We start from the raw sequence: 15,736 nt of genomic DNA on the forward strand, positions 1-15,736 counted from the left end.
AATTTAAAGAGTAATATTTCTGCATCCGGATGCAAACGAATATAATTTACTTTCTAATTCATTAAGCATTCACTAAGTATTTCTTATTCATTAAACCTAACAGTTCTTTCACGGATATTTTCTAATCAAAGTGAATTTGTGTTCTAGACATGATTTTTCGCGACCATTTAAAATCAAAATTTAACACAGAATTACAGTTGCAATCACAAAATCACACACTAAAATTTGATAGGTGTCTACAGTACTGATGTTAAATCTGTGTACAAACTTTCATCCATCCAGCTCTGTATTTTTTATAATTATCGTATTATTCGAACAACTGAACGGACGGACTTTCTCAGAAAGGACTTTACTCTAAATTTGATAGAAATCTGCAAATTTGGTGTAAATACGGAGTACTAAATTTCATCCATCTAGATCAAAGTGTTTTTTAGTTATTTTTGTTTTAGACAGACATTTTCCAAAAATATATTTTCGAATTCAGGAAGGTCTAAAACGTTCATCAAAATCTGAAGTTGGAATGTTTTGGCAGTTACAATATTTTGTAACCAGAAAGTAAAAAAAAAACTGTCTTTATCTCCGTTTAATTTTTAAAGAAATAAGCATTTCTGTTATATTTAAGAAGACAATAAAACCATCCGTATAAATGCTTTTGAAATTTATTTTAAATTTTTTAATTCAAATTTCATTTATTAATTCATTTTAATTTAAAGCCCAGCATAATTTGGCATGCACTGCATTGATTGTAGGCAATCGCCGGAACATTTTTTTTTTTTTTTTGTCATTTTTTGTTCATATGAAAAGTTACGCTCAGTACGGCTTTCATTTCATAAATGATAGAGAGACCTAAATTAAGAATCATAAGTTCTCCACATAAATTGTTTTACCATCTCAGAAGTTCAAAATTTTATATATTTTAAAACAACAGAATCTTGTAAATTGAATAAAATTTGGAATCATTATTTTTAACAGAGAATTTGTAAGTATTTCTGACATTTAAAAAATGTTGAGGCAGTAAAGATTTTCAGGGTAAATCTTGCTTTGTGACAAATCGCAATCCATTTATCGCATTGTTTCAAACCAAGAAAATTACATCAATGATGTTTCTGCAACAAAAGAAATGTTATATTTTCACAAGAAATGGTTCCCTCAGGAATCAGGAAATTATACAAGAAAATAGGTCTATAGATAAATTAAATCCAACTCTCTAATTAAATAAATTACGGATGAATTTAATCTTTGTTTTCTGAATTAAACCTATTTATGAATCATTTGTAGTGTGAAAAGAAAATGTTAATGTGTTTTCACATCGCTAAAATCTGCTCCATATTATTAATGTCATCTCACTATGAGAAACTCAGATTTCCCACACAACCAGTATCGACCCAAAATGAAATGAGATTAATTCCTGGAACTAATTATTTCTATAACAAATCCTTGTTTCTTTTTTAAAGGGGACTCTTTTTTTATATATGAATACTCTTTTATTTAACTCATATCATATTTGAAGTAATAGAATATTCCAATGATTTTACACTGAATTTATTCTACAATAACGTTTTGAACATTTTTTACAGCTGTATTCTGTATGATATCACAATTCTTTAATATTTTTATAACTTAGCATTCAATAGAGCGTTAAGTTTTAATTAAATTTTGAATACATAAAAGAGGTGCCACCTTGTAATGAAATTGGGGAAAATTAAATAAAATTTTATTTTATTTTCAAAATAATGAATTATGAAATATTCAAAGAATACACATAAAAATGTTAAAAATAAAGACGGTTTTAAAATTAGTAAATATAATTGTATCGTTGATTGTATCGGAATAAGAAATATTTTTAAATCAAAATACGAAAATGCAAACAAAATTTTAAAAATTGTGAAGCTTTGAAATCAATAATTTAAGAAAATAGAATACAGTAATGTTAAAAAATTCCAAAACATTCTTTAAAAATTAAAAAAAAAATCTATAAATATTTACAAAGCTCCAATTTACTTTGAACATTTTCATGAGCATATCATGTCTCTACAATTTTGATTTAAGTCCCATATTTTTGATAACTTTTCTATTTTGCAGTTAATTGATGAAAAAGTATTTCCATTCGAATTTCCCACGAAAAATCAGAAATCAGAGCAAAAACCGTTTGTTAAAATTTCCTCAGACTACGATTATTTTGACCACAGATCCTCGCATTATTCTTCATTGCATTTTTCTCTCAATTTTCACTATCGCATCATGCAGCGAAACATTTATTTATTATCTTACTCAAATATTTAGCATTACGCAGTTCGCAGCAGTGGGTGACAAATTTTCATCAGCTCTTTCGAGTAGGCGACATCCTAAACACTCCTTCTTCAGTTGATGAATGAATTATCAGTTCTTACCTACTTCCAAACGTAAACATATCATACTAGTCTCTGACCTGCCCCAGTAGTACTGAAAGCTCTTTTTTTTCGCTTTATTGCAGTGGACACCGTCTGCTTAAGTGAAAACAGCGATGACCATCACATATCAGAAAAATGTGTCCAACACTAGCTTTATGGGATTTGCCAAGCTGCTCTTTAAATGGAAAGGCAGCATTTATAAATTGGTTTTCAGAGAGCTCATCATGTACGGATCCGCCTTCGCCATCATCAGCATTTGGTACAGATTCATTATGACTGATGAACAGAAAAGGTAAGAAGAATTTCTTCTGTTAACAAGGTTCTCTATAGAAAAAATCATTGAAATTAGGATTGCAAACAAAGAGAATTTTCTCCATGAAAAATTATATTTAATGTAAAATATTTTCCATATAAAAAGAATGCAGTGTTTTCATTAATAGTAGCATAAAAACTACTCTTTTTAAAAGCACTTTTTAAAATTGAAAATCAAAGATGTGTTATCATGCGATAAGCTTCAAGTTCGTAACTAAAAACCGTTACAATCAGAAAAAAAATTATTTTTATTTAAATCGCACAAAAATTAAAATAATCTGAATCTAAAGCTTGATAATTACGGCATTTTTTTATTCACTGAACGTCAAACTTCATCTAACTTAAAAATATAAAATATATATGATGTATTTCCTTATCAATTACATCTTAAAGAAACATTTTTGCGTAGTAATAAATAAAAATATGTATATTAGATGCACATGTTTATATTATTATAGCAGAAAAATTTAATTTTTATTCGGGAAAAAAATATATCAGTGTATCTAAAATATATCAGTGAAAAAAAGAAACAAATTTTTAAGACAAGAAAAATGTATGTTTTTATTATATGGACTCCTGTAATTTCCATTTTTAACAATTAATTTAGAAGCTTTCGTTTTCTCAAATTCATGTTATTATACGTTTCCAGTAAAATGTCTGTTATTTTACCTGGTTAAGATTGAAAAAAATCTATTTTTGACATTACAAAATATTCTAGTTATAATTTGAAAATTTAGTATAATATTCGTAATCCATGACTTATTTTTAAAGAAATGCTTAAAAGGTTCACACCTCTAGTTCAAAACATTGAAACATGATTGCATTTTGAAATTAACTTAATCTATATGTATAATATCTTTAAAATTCATTCTTAATCCTAACAACAAAGATATGCATACAAAAAAAAGAATGATATATTTAAGGGTATCAGTTTGATTTTCAATTTAATTTTTTTCGATGATTTTAGCAATACTTTCAAACTTTCATTAGTAATCATGCGCAAAATATTCATGGCCAAACTACATATAATAAAAAACTAAGAGATTGCAACCTCTTTTTTATTTTATAAATTCGTTTTTCGTTCTTTAACTGCTGTGACGTCCACACAAGATAATTATTTAATACTGTCAAAATGAAAGTGCCTATAAATGCAATAGTTCAAACGGTGAAAATTATTTTTTTAATATATTTAAAGACATTTTTTAAAAATTATTAAAATTTGGAAAAAATTTCATGGAAACAAAATTTGTGTCACTGAAAAAATATTTTTTTTAAGATAAAAATGGCTTATGTGCAATTACATGTAATGCATGATAAATACTGTTGTTTCGATGAATTTTAAAATAAAATTTCAGTTGAAAGTTTCATGACCTGAGATTTTAAGTGACTTTTTGCATTGCATCATCAGTTTCAGTTTAAAGAAAGGGCATCAGATTACAAGCAGTTTTATGTTAATATTTTACAGTGTGAAATAAATTTAAAAAGTTTTTATACCCACATTTGTATTAGTGCCATAAAAAGTAGAATTTTTTTATATATATAATTTAAATATGAGTCGACTAACTTTTTAAATATAATTCAAAGTAAATTGGAATTTTATTTAAATTTGTAACATATTTTCCATTTAATGAATCTTTTCGAATTTTCTTATTTGTGATAATCATTGTGTTTTAAACCCCTTACAGTTTTATATTTCCAAAGTTGAATGATCTGGTTTTTAATTTCTTTATCTTATATATAAAAATTTATTTTTTTTTGTTTGTACCTTATGTTCAACCCATTGCGATGAAACTCGGTCAACTTATTGCTTGCACCTCCGCAAAGCATATAGGCATAGTACAGTTATCATATATAATATATAAAAATGAATTTTTGTTGGTTTGTATCTTATGAGTTGCCGTACCGTTCAACCGATTATGGTGAAACTTTGCCAACTTATTGCTTATAATAAATTTAAAATTGACAGTTGACAAAATACAAACAGTAAACGTCAAACGGCACATGTCATTCGGAGTTCATCTCATATATCTCAAAGAAAATAAGATTATTATAATTGACGCCTGTCAATATGAGTAAAATGAAATCGAAAATATTTGGTGCAAGCGCTCATTTTTTTTTCTCTCATTAATGAACAATCATCTACACAAGTTGTTGTCAATCAGCAGGCATAATATTTTGTATGAGGAAAACTGCCCATATTACTCAGAGTTTAACTCACACGTACAAAATAGATTGATTATTATCGATGCCGATAAAGATAATTTATATATAATGGAAATGTTTCAGTGCAACCAGTAATTTTTCTATTTATACAGGGAATGGGCAAATGGTATTTCGTCTAAAGCATATCGTGCAGATTGCTTCGATTCTTAGAGCATATCTTGTTGATTGCTTCGACAAAAGAAATGTTCCCAGACGTTCGTCACTTAACAGATCTACCAGCGCAGCACATAGAAATAAGCCAATTCGAGCTTTTCAAATGGCCAGTTGTATGCTGGAGACTTACGGACAGCATACTTCAATTTTGCTGAAGACAGAAAAACAAAAAATATTGTCTACCCTAAAGCATTCGGATAATAAAGTAAAAAAAATGGAATAAATATTATTTGTACTTCTCCTTTATATATCATTAAATTCTTTCATTATCTACTTCCTCATTCTTTCATCATTCTTTCTATTATTTCTAATTAAACAGCTATTTTAAATTTCAAACGATATTTCCAAAATTATTTCTTCTGTGGCAGCAACACACTGGGTACCAGCTAGTTTATTATTAAAAAAAATTTGCTTACTATTTAATGCACTGTTAAAATTGTGTTTCTAAAATCTCACTGTTTTTTTTAATCTTTAGTATATTTTATAATTTATAATTAATAATGTAAAACGAATTAGGAAATCTTGTTATTGACCTGATATCATCCGTCATCTTGTACAAGCAAACTTTAATTAGAATCATTCAATTAGTTAATAATTATGTTCTGCAATTATCAAAATTGTGTATTTTATCTCTTTAATACTGATCTCGTCTCAAACCGCCCTGATCCACGAAACACTGATTCGATTTTTTTCGGACTCATAGCTGAAATCTGAAAGGACAAAAGTAATTCGCGATCAGTTTCTGATATGGAAGTAACAATTCTACTTCGTGCTCCTCTACAATTCTCTTGCTAGCTGGTTCACAGTTACATACAAAACAAAAGTGTGCGGAATTCCTAGAATTGGCCCACTCTCAACGTAAAATGTTAAATTTCGCGCTAAAAAAAGTGAAGAGCGTTTGAACTAACATCGTCGTTAATAGCGAGAAGAAATTTTTCAAATTCAGTTTCAATCCATTTGGAAAATGCATATGACTTCAAATCATTCATTAATGAGAAAAAATAAGTTTATTGTTATCTTTTGAAAATGAATAAACTCATAATACAATGTCAAATGATTTCAAATTTTTGTACGAAAATCTGCTTCTTTAGGACAGTTTTAGTCTACTGAATGTGGGCAGTATATCGTTTGCCGATATTGGTGAAAATAATGTTCAGATCTTCCCTCTGGTTTACGCGTTTTGGATTTCGCAATATATTGAAGAAAGCGTCCATCGATTAGTTTGAAAAGGTGAACAACTTTTGTGATAAGAAATATGCCGAATTTCATTTATCTGAGTCGTTGCTTTAAAAAGTTATTTTCTTCGCAGGTGCACGAATGGGCAGACGATCAGTTCTTAAATAAATTGGTTCTAAAATTAGATACAGCTTTTTAATTCTGATGATGAAACCATATGCACAATTTTATCTATCTAGCTTTTTGAGTTATAATTAATAGTGTTAACATGCACAAAGATGGAGGCAGAGTTCTTCGGAAATTAGATATAAAACTTCAATTGTAGGGCAAAAACCGCATGTGAATCTCCTAATTCCCATCATGTTGCACTTCTAAGTTAACTCATTCGAAAAATGCATTTTTGAAATAATTCTTAAGCCTTGCAAAGCGCTACTATGCATAATGAACTCTTTAAAAATTTAGAATCGTTGAATTCTCAGGTAGCAGATCATTCTCAGCAGAAGAGTTAGTTGGATGTTTTGAGCTTCATACCAAAAGAACTAGATTTCCCCGTGCAGCAACAAGATCCCCCTAATAAAACTGATAGCTTTTTAAAAGATTTTAAAGTTTATTATTTTAAAGTTATATATTTTATACTTTAAAACATAGTTATTAAAACATAGTATAATACTCTAATAATACAGTTGTGTCGGGTATTATTTTAAAATACATTTAAATAGGTAATAATTATTTTTTTTCTCTAAATTTCAATATTATAAATATAACAGAATCATTTTAAATTCGCTTCTAGATCGCTCCTCTCGTTTGGCATCCAAAATGTAATTAAACGAATCGATTCACTGATATTTGAGTTATTGCAATAATTTACTGTTGTTTCTGAGAATATGCAAGTATGCACATTTCAACATTCTAGCAAAAAAGGAAATGAGTGTATGATTGATCACAAATCATATCTTTAGAAGTATATAGCAGGTCAAATTAAATTATGTAAATATGAATTTTATTGCTATTACGTCTTGCTATAGAAAGGATAATATGCTGTTAAATGACGTGTAGAAATGCTCCTATCACACTGAGATTATTTCTGTTCTATAAATGATCTCTTCCAAAGCTAAATTATCACAAATTCTTTCAAGTTCAAGCAAATAAATATGAAAAATTTGCTAAATTGTCACAAATTCTTTCAAGTTCCAGCAAATAAATATGAAAAATTTTAAAAAGCCATGAAATAAGACATTCTTTTTTAATGCTTCCATACAACCTTGATGTCCATTTTAATTCTCCATAAAATATGAATTTTAGAGATAAGTTTCTAGTTTCATCCAGTTCGAATAAACAATGGAGTGGCATAAAAACCTGGCATTTTTTTATATAAGTTTTATATAAGAAATTGTGAACTAATTTAACCATTCAGAATGAATACGTCCTTTACTTTACTTGTATTATTGATTGCTTATCGCACCACAACGTTTGTGATCAGACCATCTATTGTTCTTATTTGATCCATCCATTCTTTTTGTCTATCGTAATAAAAAGGTCACCTTTCAGACATTTTGACGATTAATGACAAAATGCTTTAACAGTTTGGCAGACAGTTATATTACACATTGTATTTCAAGAAAAAAAATACAATAGTGTTTCATTTATTCCGCCATAAATCATGCAGTATTTAAGGAATCTGAAAATGATCTTGGTTTCTTTCATCGTCAAAATTGTATACGCGCATTTTTTTTTTGGCATAAAATAGAATAAAAATTGAGTTCTCTTTGAAAATATATGAATAGTAGTCGGCAGATAGGAGACATAATATCGCATAAAACTGGAATAAGATATTAAAGTTACTCTTAGAAAAAAAAATGTAAAATGTCAGTTATAGAACACAAGGATTACCGGTTAGATAAATGATTCCATTAAAGATCGTTCCTGTATGCTCGAACGATGCACATAAAATCCGAAGTCTTGAATTTAACGTCCCCCCTTTAGTAAGCTGTAGCGTCTTCAATACAAAGATATCAGCACCGTTGTTGCCATTTGATAGCGATGCAAAATGACGAGGTCCGTCCCAACTCGTATTGTTTCCAAATGAGACAGTAATATAATTAAAATAATTTTTTGTAACTTATACTTTTAATATTAAACTTTTAATTTCTCATATACGAAGTGTTAGAGAAAGTATTGTAATCATCAAAAAATTCAAACACCAGATTTTGACGAATTTCCGCCTTTCAGATCTCCCAGAATATGAAAAACGCATTTTTGACTTTATGTCTTTATCCGACAGTCGCAAAAGTAACTCAAAAAATGCCTTGAGATGGACGAGTAGAATATGGTATTCGGCCTTTACATCAAATTTGTATATTTCATCAAATTTTGACCAAAATCTGTTCAGAGGAAGTCTGTTGCCCGGCTGTTCGAATATAAGTTTAAACGATAATTACAAAACGCAAAGAGCTAGATAGGTAAAATGCGATACACAGATTTAACATCTGTATAGCATATACCTATCAAATTGTGTGTCGAATCCCTCAAGCGGTTGGACATTTGTCGGTCTGCGGGCTTGATGCCGATGTCTTTCGTCCTCGGATTCTGTCACATTTGTCGTCACACGGTGGTGGAATCAGTTCCTCAACCTCCCGTGGCCAGACAGGTAAGATCTCCCACTTAGGAACAAAATCCACATAAATAAAAGTAAAAAGAAAGAACTTAACACAAGAATTTAAAATCGCAATGACTTAAATATATCAAATTTTTATGTGATTTTTGTGACTGCGACTGTATTTCTACGTCAAATTTTGGTCTCAATAAGTTTTGAAAAAAAAATGAATCTAAAACATAAATTCGATTTTCGGAAATTATTAACTGGATACCAGTGACTGATGGTCAAAGACCTCGATAAGGATCATTCCATGGATTTAGTAAAAATGCTAAATTCATCCCAAAGGTTAATATTTTATAACTATTGTACCTCAATGGCATGCAAGGCTTTCTCTGGAATAACACCTTTATTAGAGATTATGCGAGTAAGTTTTCGACGACCAATGCCATTAGTTTTAGTTGGTTCATTTTATCATTGTTATTCAGTTCTCTTTAATATTTTTTATTATAAACTAAACATATGCTTTGTAATATTCAGCCATCTTGTCCGCTTAGAGCAGCCAAAAACCAACTGTCACTTTACGGCATTTGGACTCAGTGTCACTTTATTTAACTGGTAGTTGCTATTATGGTAGCCCGAATTTTAAAATTTTATGTTGAAAAGTTTTTAATATTTTGTGTTGTTTCTTCACGCCTATTTCTCTCTCCGTAGTATCGCTTCCAAAGAAATTTTTACATCATGAAAGATGCCAAAAAATTGTCGTTCTAAAGATTTTTTACTGGATTTAGTTTACTGAATTTGGCGAAATTTTAATAATTGATTTTCCAAAAAAATTTAAAAACTCCAACTTAAATTCTAGCATGCGGGATTCTAAATCCGTTATCATTTTCGAATTGTTTTGAATTGATTATTGTTAAATGTTTTTCTAATTCAAAACAAGATGGATCTTTGATTAATTATTTTACTGATGGATCCAAAGCTTTTTTTCCCGCTGCCGATCTTTTAGAAATTTTACTTCTATGCTGATCCGGCAAGGTAACGAATCAGGAAACCAGGAATCATGAAATTTACATTTATAGCGCTTTTGTGTATTTTTAGCTCGCATACTTTTGAAATTTTAATTTTATTTGTTTTAATTTGTGTCGTCTGTAGTTCAATAAATGTAAATAAATAAAAACTAACGCGCAATTTTTTTTTTTTTTTTTTTCATTTTCTTATTTTTTACAACTTTTTTTTTAAATTACCGCGATTTTAATTTGGTTGGCATTTATCATGTCATAAACAAAGCCGTGCGTCTTCACTTATATTTTATACTTTAACTGGATTATATGATTTTATCATGATTTATATGGTATTAATACTATGCTGCACTTTATTTATAATATATTTTTCTATATGTTATTTTTAATGTTTTTGACATGTTTTTACATTTCTAATACTCTTTTTGACTTGCAATGCTACTTATTTTTATACAGGCCTTCATAAAAGATTATCAGTGGATAAGAGCTATCAAATATTTACTTTTGAGTCTTATTAATGGACATGGTAAAGAGTTAAAACTTACAGTAATTTTTACTAGTTACCAAATCAAAGCACTGTCTACATATTTTATTCAATTTAATTTTAAACAATTTTAACAATGTTAATTAGAATAAAGCACGCAATAAAGAGAAAGCCGCATTTTCATACAAATTTAAATAATTCTGTTCGGCAAAATGCCGGCAGCTTAAAACGTTCTCGTCTTCAATCGATGCTGAATTACTTTGAATTTGGAAATATAAATCTCGAATTTGAATGCCATTCGTGGAGAAACTATTGTAAAATTGCGCAACAATAAAAAGGAAACAATGGAGCGCCTCGCATTTTGTCATTCACAAAATATGTCCCAAAGTAAGACAGTAGTCCAAACCGGATTATTTTGCGCAACATCCAAGATTATGATCTGAAATTTAAATTTTTTTTTTCTCTAAATTACATTTAATTTTTATCTTTGAATTAGAAATGTTAAGTCGGAGCTCTGAAAATCAGAAATTCCCCACCATTCAGCAAAAATTATTGACTAACGTGAAGAAGAAAGACTAAGAAAGACTAACGTGAAATCAAATACAGTGCAATATCTATCAATGGAACTGAAATATTTTCGAAAACGAAAATCATCGAAATTTTACATGGAAATAAAAAAGATTTTTTCAAATATTTTTCTGATTTAAATTAGATTTTATGTCTGAAGTAAAATTTAGTATCTATTGAAAAGCTTAGCTGCTTTCATTATAAGATAGTAGGAAAATGTTTGTTTCTTAAAGTTTTCATATAACAAATCGTATGTGTGTTATTATGCGATAATCTTCAAGATCATAACCAAAAATTTAAAGGAAGAATTGTAAAAAATCGTTTTTAAATTATCCCCGTACGTGATTAAAGTTGACTCATTTCTGCAAACTTATTTTCATGTTAATATATTTGCAATAAATTTTTTTATCGGGTAACTAGAAAAATCTAAAAAAGATTGTATGTTACTTTCATTATAAATACCCTCTTAAAATTAAAATATTGCCAATAAATAAATAAAAAAGTAGGTTTATCAAATGCATAATATCCGTAAACACAATATATATATATATATATATATATATATATATATATATATATATATATATATATATATATATATATATATATATATATATATATATATATATATATATATATATATATATAATTATATATATATACATATATATTTATAATTATATATATATATACATATATATATAATTATATATATATATATATATATATATATATATATAGAGAGAGAGAGAGAGAGAGAGAGAGAGACGAAAAAGAAAGTAGAAAGTATATGATTTTATAAAACTGAAGTGAAACGAATGTGTTCTCTGAGCACGGAAAATTGAAGGAAAAAAAATTACAGAAGGATAAAAAAAAAATGTCTTTCCATCATTGGGCTGCTACTGTTAGCTACAGTTTTAAAAGTTTTTGAGCTTCCGAATTTTCATGATTCCAAATTTGACGAAATCGGCTTCAAAAAAAAACATTATAAATTGAAAATCAATGAATATGCTTTGTTCAAATTTGGTACAGTATTTCCACAATATGTTCCTAATCTGCATAATAAACCTATTCATTTTAAAATTTCAAAATTATTTTAATTAGAAAAAAAAATTAAAAATCTCATTATTTATCTTTCAAACTTTAGCATTGTAATAGCAGGTAAAAAATACAGCTTATTTCGTAGTTCCAGGTGTAGATAGTAAGTATCATATTATTTCCACGATTTTGAACAATTCACCTAAAGTGGAATGTTTATTAATACTTCTTTTTGACCCATTTCTCTCAATTTTCAAAACATTTCTGACATTAAACTGATTTTTTTATATATCTTAGGGGTTTTCTTTCAGTTTGTTTTGTGCATAAATTCAAAATTATAATTATTTTAGAATATTTTTCAAAGATTTCCTTTCGAACATATTGACATACCTTAAAATTACCATGTTTATTATTACTTGAGGGTGCGAACTTCTTGTACTAATAACTTCAAATGTATGAGTCCCATTTGATTAGCATTAAAGTTTTAAAACTCCGCAATATGCGCAAAAAACAATAATATAATAACATGAAGGAGCATAATATTAATTGATAAATTTTATGAAATGTCTACTCTGTCGTCTATTTTTTTCCTTGATTATTAGCTTTTATATGATTCTGCGTAATAAAGAAATAAATTCAATCAATGTTTTGCTACTTTGCGAATTCTGAGTCTAATTGGTATTTCTCTATTATAAATAGTATGAAATCTTGATATGCATTTTCCAAATTCATTTCCTGGCGGTGACAACAGTAAATAGTCAAACTTAGATTGAAATAAAATGTTAGTTTTAATGTTAAAATATTAGATAAAAAGTGCAAAAATGATCATACGAATACAATAAATAATTAAGGCTATTTCTATGCCACGTACGTCAACATTTTATGTTTACAAGCCGCATTTGGCAATCATCTTGTACGTCCAGATTATTGACTTTTTTTAGGCTGTGAAGAGACTAATATGGAAAGAATTTAATTGAATGAGTCTACTACAAATTACAGAGATGCAAACTAAAAAATCCATAAAAATGCAAATTAAAATGCATTTATATACATTTACTGAGAAGCATATTATATTATTATATTTCAAATATAAATTATTTATATACATATAGAGAGATGCAAATTAAAATATAAAATAAAAATTGAAGTGAAAATCTTACTGTGGAGATTTTGTCCAAAGAAGACAATTTTTTTAATCTTAATTTTAAAGCTGACAAAAGCACGCGATTGAGTTCTTTTGACGATTGAGTTTGAATTTCATCATAATATTGTTTCAGAAAAAAAAATCTAAGTAAGATTAAAGTAAAAAATTGTACAAAATGATATTGATATCATTAAAAAGGTAATTTTTAAAATTTAAAATCAATTTTTGGAAAATATGATAATTGACAAGCCGTCCCTCAGATGACGGTTAAACCTATTTCCGCGCTCAATTAAGTCTTGCTTGTTTCTAATATCTTGATTTCTTCTACATATTCTTTCTTTTGACTAAATGAGGTTTTCACCGAAACAGCCAGCTCACATCCGAGAAATTCTAAAAGTATTTTGAAGCTCCAGTTATTAGTTAAGCTGAATTTTTTAAAAGAATTCTGTAAAAAAGTAACGTAAAAAAAATCAGTGGAACAGTCTGGCATGTTTGTATGACTCTTTGTTTACATTTAACTGTTATCATTCGACAGTAAGTAATAAGATCGATTTCTGTGCCGTGTATGTTAGCTTTATATATAGATATAGACAGATATTTAAAAAAAACAGTTTTTTACTCAGGTAGCCATTACCACAGATTTTTTTTTTTTTTTTTTTTGTCCAACAGCTGTTCATAGATCAATTAAAAAATATTTACCTACATGTCAAATAAATAAATTTGAGAGAATTTTTTTAATTATTTAACTACACTATGTATACATATTTAAAGTATAATTACTTTTCCTAATATATTGGAATAAAAATGATTCATGAGTTGATAATGTTATATTCTGTTTGAGCAGCCCTTTAAAGTAATATTTTTAATGTCATATTTATTTAAAATTTATTATTTCTTTATTGCTTTCATAATAATTAAATGTTTGTATTTTTAATTTCTTCAACTAATAATTATAGTTAATTTTTCAGGAATTTTACTACTTTCATCGTCTTATTCGTTATATAAAAAATAAATAAGTAAAAGCATCTAAAGTAATAGAAGTAAAGTAATCGGTTAACACAAATAAAGGGGCCTCATAATATAGTCCACAAAATGCATTCTTACAGCATCAAACTGCAATGCAGACAACCATCACTCATCGGATAGCCAAAATCACAAGTACTGTTTGTTGCCAGCATTCATATTGACTTGCAGCAGATGGTTCACAAGAAAGCTATTGCATAGTGCCATAAAGCACATGAAACGCGTAGTGAACATGCCTGATGTGTCTTCCCTTGACCCTTGTAAGCATTACTTTTTGAGGTGCATATAAATTATGCAGCCATGCATTGAATGAAAAAGCGTCGAAATCAGGATATCCATTTATTAGAACCGATCCATGTGGAGCAGTTTTGAGCAAAGCAAACTACAAAAAATGAGGTTTCATGAATGGACTGGTGAGTTATTATTCGTTTCTAAATCACTACGACTGTTGATTTCAACACGATGAAATACGACCTTCTGCCCATATTGGACAAAGAGGCAATAGACCATGTGATTTATTGGTGGACGCCTCCACAGTATATCTATTTTCTCGGTTCTCAGTTGCTACTTTCTTTAATCCTCCCTGAAACCTTTTTCTACATATACAACCCCGCAAAAATTGGCGTTACGAAATATTAATCTTTGGCATAAATTTAGTATCTATCGGGGCATCCTTGGCGAGGTTTTTGGCGATTCATCTTTTAGAATGTGGTTAATAGTATCCTAAATTCTAATTTGTGTTTTAGACAATTTTCACGCCAACCGATTGAAACCAAAATTGGATACAAAGCTAAAATTGCAGTCATAAAAATCAGATGCCAAAATTTGACATATTTAAATAATTCCTTTTTGAGTTATCTTGCTTATACACATCTGAAAGTACAGATCCATAGACGTTCAACCCCATGCTGGATTCCTTGTTCAACCCCTTATAGTTGTTTTCTTTAGAATTATGGCTTGCAACTATTCTTAGACAAATTAATATTGTTTTCAAATTCACACTCAAAATACTGCTCCAGAATTTTGGCACCCTAAATGAATGTCGCTGATTTCTATGTACGCTGATTCTGAACACGATAATTCAAAGAAATAAAACTTATTTTGTGGGGTGAGGGGGGTTCGAAATTGTAAATATTGTGAAAGGAAAGACATCTAATTAAACGTGGTCACTTATCTCGACTGCAGTATAGAAAGCCGAAAATACGGCAGAACTACCCCTACTTTCTGTAATTTTGAATTTACGAATATCCACAACATGGTATTGCAAAGATAACTGTCAAACAAGAATTTCCACATTTTCAACTGGTTATAATACAAATATAATTGTGGAATTATCTGTTTGAATTTAGTTTGTAGAAATAAATGCATGATCATTTAATACGTGGTTTTTCGCACCAAAATTTGAAATCTCTGCCAGCAAATATCAGCGAATTTCTTCAAAGGGAAAACTATAAAGGAAGTCTAGCAAAGAAAGAAGAAGCCGAATTGATATAAATTTTATTGGTATGACACAATATAAACATATAAATGTTATTAACTTCTGCACAAAAAAATTGCATTTGTTCATACGATAGCAGAGATTCTGAAAGCACAATGATACTGTAGACAATT

At 28.5% G+C, this 15,736-nt stretch overlaps 1 protein-coding gene across 1 annotated transcript in view; it reads left to right on the forward strand.

Moving 5' to 3' along the window:
• The window catches only part of LOC129957218 (bestrophin-2-like), a 105,845-nt gene that overhangs the window by 38,164 nt on the left and 51,945 nt on the right, over positions 1 to 15,736 (forward strand). Inside the window, exon 2 of the mRNA XM_056069442.1 lies at positions 2,474 to 2,682. Within this exon, the coding sequence (XP_055925417.1) occupies positions 2,504 to 2,682 (179 nt within the window). The 5' untranslated portion in view covers positions 2,474 to 2,503. The remainder of the gene's footprint in view (positions 1 to 2,473; positions 2,683 to 15,736) is intronic.

Source organism: Argiope bruennichi, chromosome 11 (genome assembly GCF_947563725.1).
Source record: "Argiope bruennichi chromosome 11, qqArgBrue1.1, whole genome shotgun sequence".
NCBI lineage: Eukaryota > Metazoa > Arthropoda > Arachnida > Araneae > Araneidae > Argiope > Argiope bruennichi.